At 39.2% G+C, this 10,503-nt stretch overlaps 1 protein-coding gene across 1 annotated transcript in view; it reads left to right on the top strand.

Annotated features, from left to right (window-relative positions):
- Positions 1-8,808, top strand: part of SLC30A4 (solute carrier family 30 (zinc transporter), member 4) — a 57,053-nt gene extending 48,245 nt beyond the window's left edge. The window contains exons 3-7 of the mRNA XM_011928543.1: positions 2,903-3,056; positions 4,587-4,788; positions 5,937-6,042; positions 6,824-6,958; positions 8,571-8,808. Of these exons, the coding sequence (XP_011783933.1) occupies positions 2,903-3,056; positions 4,587-4,788; positions 5,937-6,042; positions 6,824-6,958; positions 8,571-8,725 (752 nt within the window). The 3' untranslated portion in view covers positions 8,726-8,808. The remainder of the gene's footprint in view (positions 1-2,902; positions 3,057-4,586; positions 4,789-5,936; positions 6,043-6,823; positions 6,959-8,570) is intronic.
- The last annotated feature ends 1,695 nt before the right edge of the window (positions 8,809-10,503 follow it).

Below are 10,503 nucleotides of genomic sequence, written 5' to 3'. Positions count from 1 at the left end.
CGTGTTAGCCAGGATGGTCTCGATCTCCTGACCTCGTGATCTGCCCGTCTCGGCCTCCCAAAGTGCTGGGATTACAGGCTTGAGCCACCGCACCCAGCCCTTATTGTTTTTAAATGTACTTCACGTTGCTCTTTTTGTTATTTTGAAAATATATAAAATTATTTTGCTTTATATTTACATAGTAGAAAATTCAAATGGTACAAAAGCATATATAGGGCAAGGTCATCCCTGTCTCCCAGCCACCAGTTCTCCTCACCCAAGATAACCAGTTTTTTATGAGTATTTTGTATAATCCTTCTGGAGATTGCATTTACAGGTGATTACTCATATATTCTCTTTTTTCTTTTTTTTTTTTACACAAATGGTAATGTATCATACACAGTTATGTACTTTGCTTTTTTTCAATAACACTATGTCTTGGGCATTATTCCTTACCAGAATAAGCTTTTTTCTTCTTTATACATGCATAGTATTCCATGTTACAGGGTCCCTACTAATCACTTTTGTGGTTGTTTCCAATAATTTGCTATTATATACAGTGTTTAATTAATAGCCTTCATAAAGGTATGAATATTTGCATGGCTTAAAAAAATGTTTTTAGTTTAAAGGTAATACGCATTTATGGTAAAAACTTAAAACACTTCAAATATTACCAAAAATAATACAGTGAAAAATAAATCCCCTAAACTTCTAGTACCACTTCCCAAATGTAATACTTTCTTGTGATTATCAATTTGTTCGATATTTTTCTTTTTTTCCTTTTTAGAAAAATAAATGGTTGTGTGGTATCCCCACTATATATAAATATAAATCATAACTTACGAAGTTCCTCTTTGGTGGACATTTAGGATGTCTCCAGATTTTTTTTTTTTTTTTTCTGGATACTACAGACAATGCTACAGTGAAAGCCTTGTAGGTATCTTTGCACACGTGGAGGTGTTTCTATCAGGTAGAGTCCTAAAAGTACAGTTGTTAGATCAAGGAATGTATACGTTTTAAGTTTTGATTACTTTTACCAATTGGCTCTCCAAAAAGGTGATACTATTTGATACTTCCACCAGTAGATCCTTGCTAACTCTGGCTATTATCAAACTTGATTTTTTTTTTTGAGACGGAGTCTCGCTCTGTGGCCCAGGCTGGAGTGCAGTGGCCGGATCTCAGCTCACTGCAAGCTCCGCCTCCCGGGTTCACGCCATTCTCCTGCCTCAGCCTCCCAAGTAGCTGGGACTACAGGCGCCCGCCACCTCGCCCGGCTAGTTTTTTGTATTTTTTAGTAGAGACGGGGTTTCACCATGTTAGCCAAGATGGTCTCGATCTCCTGACCTCGTGATCCGCCCGTCTCAGCCTCCCAAAGTGCTGGGATTACAGGCTTGAGCCACCGCGCCCGGCCCAAACTTGATTTTTTAAAAAAAAAAAAGTTTGCCAGTTTGTAGGAGGAAATAAATCTTATTCCTATTTGAATTTCATTTATTATGACTGGTTTTGAGAATTTGGCCATTTCTGTTTACTATGAATTTTCTTATTGATTTTTTTTTTTTTTTTCCCGTGGGTTATTTAGAAGTGTTATTTAGTTTCCAAATGTTTGTGAATTTTTCCAAATGTTTTTTTTTTTTTGAGACAGGGTCTCGCTCTGGAGACCAGGCTGGAGTCCAGTAGCACATGGTTCACTGCAGCCTGGACCTCCTGGGTTTAAACAATCTTCCCACCTCAGCCTCCCGAGTAGCTGGGACCATAGGCACTCACCACCAGGTCCAGCTAATTAAAAATTTTTTTTTTTAGAGATAGAGTCTTGATCCTCTTGTAGTTCATGAGCTTGGTAATTAAGTGTTCGCATACATGTGTGACATGTGCCACCCTGCAACCTTGTTGTAACGTTGGCACATTACCCATTTGACATGAAGGGTAGGGAAGAACAAAGAGAGATGGAGTCTCACTATGTTGCCTAGGCTGACCTCAAACTCATGGGCTCAAGGGATCCTTCTGTCTCAGCCTCCCAAAGTGTTAGGGGATTACAGACATGAGCCACTGCACCTGGCCTGTTACTGACTTTTGCGTGTACTTTTTAATATCAATAAATTGGTCGTGATCACATATGTTACAAATATTTTTTCTCATTTTGTCATTTTTTACCTTGTGCATGGTCTGTAAATATGCATAATTTGACCTTGGAGAGAGATGAGTGGAGGGTAGGGAGAGGTAAGGGTAAATTAGTGGAGGATCCAGATCAGTCAAGCTGCTAAACATTTTTTTTTTTTCTGTAAGTGCTAAACACATTTTAAGTAAGAAAAATGATTAGCCAGGTGTGGTGGCTTGTGCCTACAGTAGTACCAACTACTTGGAGGCTGAGATGGGAAGATCACTTGAGCCTGGGAGATGAAGGCTGCAGTGAACCATGATCCTGCACTCCAGTCTGGGTGACAGAGTGAGACCCTGTTTCAAAAAAATAAAAAAGAAAATTGACGTGACAGAAACGATATAGTGCTTTTATCTCCTTAGAGGAAAGAATATAAAAAGACTGTGTAATATTTAGTTGGTATGGCCGGGCGCGGTGGCTCAAGCCTGTAATCCCAACACTTTGGGAGGCCGAGACGGGCGGATCACGAGGTCAGGAGATCGAGACCATCCTGGCTAACACGGTGAAACCCCGTCTCTACTAAAAAATACAAAAAACTAGCCGGGCGACGAGGCGGGCGCCTGTAGTCCCAGCTACTTGGGAGGCTGAGGCAGGAGAATGGCGTAAACCCGGGAGGCAGAGCTTGCAGTGAGCTGAGATCTGGCCACTGCACTCCAGCCTGGGCCACAGAGCGAGACTCCGTCTCAAAAAAAAAAAAAAAAATGTAGTTGGTATGAAGTGTAATAACCATGCTGAAAATGTATTTGTTATATGTATTTTTCCCTCTAGAGGTTTTGTCAGCTATGATTAGTGTGCTGTTGGTGTATATACTTATGGGATTCCTCTTATATGAAGCTGTGCAAAGAACTATCCATATGAACTATGAAATAAATGGAGATATAATGCTCATCACCGCAGCTGTTGGAGTTGCAGTTAATGTAATGTAAGCTGTATTTTTTCACATTAATATTTTCAAGTGCTGAGAACTCAGAGACTATTGCATATGCATTCAGTAATATTCAGTGATATTTTGATATTTTAAAAATTATATAGCTCATTAATTTTTCTGATAAATGAAACACTATGGACATTATAAATTCCTCATTAGTTTGCCCAGGTATATTGGAGGTTGAGTCAAAAATTATGTATTTAAGTAGGACAAAGTTATTTGTTTTTAACTTTTAGAATACTTTTGTGTTAACTAGATTTTTTTTCTTAAGCTATCAATTTTTTTCCCTTAAAACTTTTTAGGGGAGAAACTTTTTAAAGTTTAAGTTAGGCCACATACAGTGGTTCACACCTATAATCCCAACACTTTGGGAGGCCAAGGTGGGCAGATCACTTGGGCTCAGGAGTTCAAGACAGCCTGGCCAACATAGTGAGACCTCATCTCTACTAAAAATAAAAATTAGCCTGGCACGGTGGCTCGTGCCTGTGGTTCCAGCTAGTTGGGAGGCTGAAGTGGGAAGGTCACTTGAGCACAGGAGATCAAGACTGCATTGAACTATGATTGGGCCACTGCACTCCAGCCTGGGCAATAGAGCAAGACCCTGTCTCAAAAACAAACAAAAAATAATACAGTTGAAGTTACAGATTTAACCATTTAGACCAGGGTCAGCAATTTTTTTCTGTAAAAGGCTAGATAGTGAATATTTTAAGCTTTGAGATGTATATATTCTCTTTCAAAGCTACTCAACACTGTTGTTATAAAACAGAAGCAGCCACACTTAGCATGTAAACAAAGGAACATGGCTGTATTCCAATAAAACTTCATGTACAAAAAAAAAAAAATCGGTGAGCCAGATTTGATCTACCGGCCACAGTTTACCAATCCCTGCCCTAGTGGCTTCTTTTTTTTTTTTTTTTTGAGACGGAGTCTCGCTCTGTCACCCAGGCGAGGCTTCTATTTATACTTAGAATGAAATCAAAGTTTTACTGCAGCCTTGTTAATAAGACTCTGTGTACCTCTACAACTCATCTCGTAGCACTTTTGCTCACTTTGTTCTTGCCACAGTGGCTGTCTGTCTTTTTTCAAGTCCACGGAGCACATTTTCATGTTAGGGCCTTTGCTCTGCTATTCTTCTGCCTAGAACACTCTTCCACCACTTGCTCCCTGACCTCCTTCAGGTATCTGCTCAGAGATAATCTGAGAGGCCTTCCCTTACCACTCTGCCTATCATCCTCCATTCCCTTACAATGCTTTATGTTTCTCCAAAGCATTTCACATTGCCTGGCTGTACATTATGTATTTATTTGTTGGCTTCTCTACTAGAACATAAGCTCCATGGGGATAGGGATATGTCTGTCTTATCACTGTTCTGACCCCAGCACCTAGAACAGTACCTGATAAATAATAGTTGCTCCAAATTTATTAAATAAATGAGTTCCATGTTACCTCATTAGTGTCTGACTAGTAACAAATGTTTTTGTCAATATTAGGAAAAATAATATTGTTTTCTTTTATTTTTAACAGAATGGGGTTTCTGTTGAACCAGTCTGGTCACCATCACTCCCATTCCCACTCCCTGCCTTCAGATTCCCCTACCACAGGTTCTGGGTGTGAACGCAGCCATGGGCAGGATAGCCTGGCAGTGAGAGCTGCGTTTGTACATGCTTTGGGAGATTTGGTACAGAGTGTTGGTGTGCTAATAGCTGCATACATCATACGATTCAAGGTAATACGATTGGTAATTTTTCTATTTTAAAATGTATTTAATTTCAACATGAAAACTAAGGCTGATTGTCTTATCAGTATACTGGACATCAATGCCAGTTCTATTCATTTTACATTGATGTAAGTTTACTTGACAGTCATTATAGTTCTTTTGTTAGCAGTAAACAAGATGATATCACATCACAGGGTAACTTATCTATATTTGGCTTTTGTAGTGCCTTCACTGGATAATTCAATTTTCTTTTTTATTTATTTATTTATTTTTGAGACAAAGTCTCAGTTTCTCGCCCAGGCTAGAGTACAGTGGCACTATCTTGGCTCACTGCAGCCTCTGCCTCCCAGGCTCAAGTGATTCTTGTGCCCCAGCCTCCCAAGTAACTGGGATTACAGGTACACACTACCATGCCCAGCTAATTTTTGTATTTTTAGTAGAGACAAGGTTTCGCCATGTTGGCCAGGCTGGTCTTGAATTCCTGGCCTCAAGTGATCCACCAACGTCAGCCTCCCATAGTGCTGAGATTACTGGCATGAGCCACCATGCTTGCCCAGATAACTCAATTTTAAAACTCGTGATTGAATTGCTAGGTAGTAAAATGTGCACTGGACTAAAAATCCAGAGACCTGGGTGGGTTCTAGTCTTGGCTCTGCCATTAATGCTTTGACCTTGAGAGCAAATGCCTCAACTCTAAACTTGAGTTCCCTCTTCTTTATTATAAGGGGCTTAGACTAGTGGCTGCTAAAACTTTTTCCAGAGCTGGGTGTGGTGGCTGTGCCTGTAATCCCAGCTGAGGCTGGAGGATCACTTGAGCCCAAGAGTTCAAGACCAGCCTGGGCAACATAGCAAGACTTTGTCTTTAAAAATACACACACAATTCTTTCCAGCTCTGATATTCTAGAAGATTTAGAGACGGCACAAGGAACAATAGAACAAGTGATTACATTTCTGGAAATAGGTCCCATGAGGCAAGTAATGTAAATAGTCTAGGATAGAGTGAAGATGCTTTTCAATTACAATATCCAAGTTTTAAAGATATTCTATAATTCTGCTAAAGAAAATCAAGGAAAAAGGGACATATTCCTTGCTTTGCTTTGTAGTCTGTTTTATGTCTGTCTATATTTAATCATAAATTTTGATCTATTACCCTTTAGCCAGAATACAAGATTGCTGATCCCATCTGTACATACGTATTTTCATTACTTGTGGCTTTTACAACATTTCGAATCATATGGGATACAGTAGTTATAATACTAGAAGGTAAGATCTCACTAATATCCTCATGAGTTTATTACATCCCTAAAGCAGATTGGGAGTCAGGGGACATTCTGAATAGGAATTACATCTTTTGCTTTCTACTAATATCTATTAGGCTATATAACAGTACCTTACATGTATATAACATTTAAGAATCAATGCACTCTCCCATCTTTTACCCATTTGACACTTATAATAGCTAAGCAGAGTAGGTAAGGCAGATAATGTGGTAAATTATCCCTGTTTACAAATAAGAAAATTGAGGTTCAGAGGGATAACATACTTTGGTTAAGGTCATGTTGCTAATAAACTGTGGCACTAGGACAAAAATGCAATTCTAGATTATGTATTCATTCCTTAATTCCCACTTAACTTGTGACTTTGTTGTATTTACTGCTTCCTTCCCTTACTGATATTATGTGTAAGCATGAAAATAAAAGTTCTTAACAATAGGTTTATCATCATTATATGTTCTTTTCTTTCCTTCTTTTTTCCTTTTTGTCTTAGCTTATCTGTTAATGAAGTATTCTGGTTTGATTGGCGTTCCTTTTTAGTGAGAATGAGTATGTTTTTAAAGTATGTATTACCCTCTTGTATATATCTTACATTTTCAATAAAAATATATGTGTACATGGTTTATCTTAAAGTATTAATGTTTTAAAGTATTTGTTTAAACTGAATTTAGCAAAGCCATTTGTTTTCTTTGAGAAATGTCTTATCAGTAATGTAAAAGTTCCTTTTTTTCTAAAATAAATTTTACTTTTAAATTATACATTCCTAATAGGTGTGCCAAGCCATTTGAATGTAGACTATGTCAAAGAAGCCTTGATGAAAATAGAAGATGTATATTCAGTCGAAGATTTAAATATCTGGTCTCTCACTTCAGGAAAATCTACTGCCATAGCTCACATACAGCTAAGTATGTTGCTGGTAGTAAATGGGCCTGGGGTTGGTGGACTTCTGCCTTTGAAACTAAACATCACTGCTTATAATTATGTAGGAAGACTTTTCTACTGAAAAGATTTGTTTTAAGACAAAAGCCTTGTCTTTAAAAAACAAAGGCTTTTGTTAAGAGCCTTAAACAAAAGGCTCTTTAAAGGGTAAGTTGCAGGTCAGTATTGATACCAGAACAATAATTTTCTGTCTCTTTGAGATACTACAAATTGATTTTAACCTTCAGATTAAAGGCATTAAGAATATTTCCCAGCCAGCTCAGTGGCTCACGCCTGTAATCCTAGCACTTTGGGAGACTGAGGCGGGTGGATCACCTGAGGTCAGGAGTTTGAGACCAGCCTGCAAAACATGGTGAAACCCCGTCTCCACTAAAAATACAAATATTAGCTAGGTGTGGTGGTGCATGCCTGTAATCCCAGCTACTCAGGAGGTTGAGGCAGGAGAATTGCTTAAACTCATGAAGTGAAGGTTGCAGTGAGCCGAGATCGCGCCACTGCACGCCAGTCTGGGTGACAGAGCAAGACTCCATCTCAAAAAAAAAAAAGGATATTTCTCAGCCTGGCACGTTGGGTCACCCCTGTAATCCCAACACTTTGGGAGGCCAAGGTGGGTGGATCACCTGAGGTCAGGAGTTCAAGACCAGCCTGGCCAACATGATGAAACCCCATCTCTACTAAAAATACAAAAATTAGCTGGGCGTGGTGACATGTGCCTGTAATCCCAGCTACTCGGGAGGCTGAGGCAGGAGAATTGATTGCACCCAGGACACAGAGGCTACAGTGAGCCAAGATGGTGCCATTGTACTCCAGTCTGGGCAACAGGAGCGAAATTCCATCTCAAAAAAAAAAAAAAAAGAAAGAAAGAATGTTTCCCTTGCTCTTTTCTACATAGGAAAAGCTAGATTATTATTATTTTTTTTTTTCCTGAGACAGAGTTTCACTGTTGTTGCCCAGGCTAGAGTGCAATGGCACAATCTCTGCTCACTGCAACCTCTGCCTCCCAAGTTCCAGTGGTTCTCCTGCCTCAGCCTCTCAAGTAGCTGAGATTACAGGGATGCACCACCATGCCTGGCTAATATTGTACTTTTAGTAGAGACAGGGTTTCTCCATGTTGGTCAGGCTGGTCTCGAACTCCTGACCTCAGGTGATCAGCCTGCCTCAGCCTCCCAAAGTGCTAGGATTACAGGCGTGAGCCACTGCACGCGGTAGAAAAGCTAGATTTTTAACGTTTTTATTTCTTCAAGTCATTTCACAGATTCATGCTATTGATGCTTTTTAAATCAAAATAATACATGCATGAGGTTTTACTTTTAATGTGCATAAGATCTTTTAATGACAGGATTGTAATTGATGTCTGGTATTCTTTCTCTATGTGAGAATAGACTGGAGAAGTTAGAATAATGAGAAGCCATTAAGGATGTGTAAATTGACATACTTATCTAACAGAATAGCTTAGAGAGGGTAGAAATCAGACTAATTAAAATATATTCCCAGTATGTTTCAGTTGTTTTTTTCCCTGTATCTTATTCAAGATGTAACTGTACAATGGATAGTAATGATACTTTCTTGACATTGCAGTTCCTGGAAGTTCATCTAAATGGGAGGAAGTACAGTCCAAAGCAAACCATTTATTATTGAACACATTTGGCATGTATAGATGTACTATTCAGCTTCAGAGTTACAGGCAAGAAGTGGACAGAACTTGCGCAAATTGTCAGAGTTCTAGTCCCTAATTTTATACATTTTGGGGACTCCTGCCTTATTTATCCTGCAGTCACAGACTTGAGAGCAATAAATGCAAACCTAAATGAGAAAATGGAATCCCTGACAGCTGTGTTCATATCAAGCGTCAGTCTCTCCGGCCTGACAGTGCTAGTCTCTGTTTAATGGTAAAAGGAGACTTTGCCATAATTTTCAGATGAAGATGTTTCCCAAACACTGTTTACAGAATGAGACGTGACTCTACAGATACCTCATAGAAGACAATCCAAGATCATACTTCATTAACTTGACAGAGTACATGTCTTAAAGGAAGCGTCAAGAATCCAATATTTGCATTTAAAAATACTTTTTAAGTCCATTTTGTATTAAGCCAGTGCTGGAAAACTGAATTTTTTTATTATGTATAATAATCTCAACACCCAGCTTCTGGAATTGCTGCTTTCTTTTTACAGAAATCACTACCCAACATATTTCAGAAAGTATTAGTAGTTATCCCAAAAGTGGAATAAGCATGTATTCCTAAGTGTTTCAGAAATGTTTTATTTCACAAATAAGTTTTAATGTTATTGTTATGGTTATACTTTGGAAACAGCCTTTTCCAGATGCTACAGGGTTTTGAATCTCAAAGTTAACATTTTTGATTATTTGTAATCTTAGAACCAAATCTTTACTTATTGTGGTCACTGTTATTCAATGATTTAGGAAATACTTTCAATATTATTCTGAATGACTGAAGTTAGTCTTAAACTCAAATTACTATATAATGATTTAAAACAAAATAAAGGAGCGAGGATGGCTGGTGGAGTTTCAGGTTTATGTCTTCCCGACATCACTTTTATCATTCATGGAATTGTCTTAAAAAGTCAAGAGACTGCAAAATGTAAACGGTAATCTTCTGTCCCTTTAAGAACTGCCAACAATTTGTACAAAAAATGTGGTACGTTGGTTCCTGCCTCCACACCAGGTCATCTGTGTATGCCTTTCAGGGTAAATGCTAGAGGGTTCAGTTTATAATTCCCACCTTTCACATATAGTTTCACAACATTACCCCAGAGAGAATTTTATGTTTTATGATGTGGGTTATGTTTTATTATACATTTAATGTTTTATGATGTGGGTTAGGATTCTCCATGGACTCCAGAAACCCTGAAATACAATTTTGAGGCCTTCCAATAATACCATAGCAGAAATATCCAAGGGCTTGGGGGGAAGATATTACTTTGAGAAAACAGAAATGTAAAGGATTTTTGACCTTATGTATGTGTGTATTTTTGTTTTTGTTTTTGTTTTTGAGACAGTCTCACTCTGTCACCCAGGCTGGAGTGCAGTGGCGTGACCTCTGCTCACTGCAACCTCTGCCTCCTGGGTTCAAGTGGTTCTTCTGCCTCAGCCTCCCAACTAACTGGGACTACAGGTACACCACACCCAGCTCATTTTTTTGTATTTTTAGTAGAGACGGGGTTTCGCCATGTTGGCCTGTCTGGTCTCAAACTCCTGACCTCAGGTGATCTGCCTGCCTCGGCCTTCCAGAGTGCTGGGATTACAGCATGAGCCACCATGCCTGGCCTGTATGTGTGTGTTTTAAAGCACTAGATAGGGATGGACATTAAATCTGTGTTGCAGGGAAACTAAACATAGAGGTTTCCAAACTGAAGGCAACCTGATTGTAAATGCCGCTGTTAAAAGAGGGAGCTTGGCCGGGCGCAGTGGCTCAAGCCTGTAATCCCAGCACTTTGGGAGGCCGAGACGGGCGGATCACGAGGTCAGGAGATCGAGACCATCCTGGCTA

The sequence above is a fragment of the Colobus angolensis genome, unplaced genomic scaffold (assembly GCF_000951035.1).
Source record: "Colobus angolensis palliatus isolate OR3802 unplaced genomic scaffold, Cang.pa_1.0 Scaffold78, whole genome shotgun sequence".
NCBI lineage: Eukaryota > Metazoa > Chordata > Mammalia > Primates > Cercopithecidae > Colobus > Colobus angolensis.
Note: the sequence above shows the minus strand (reverse complement) of the source record. Positions and strands in the feature narration are given on the sequence as shown.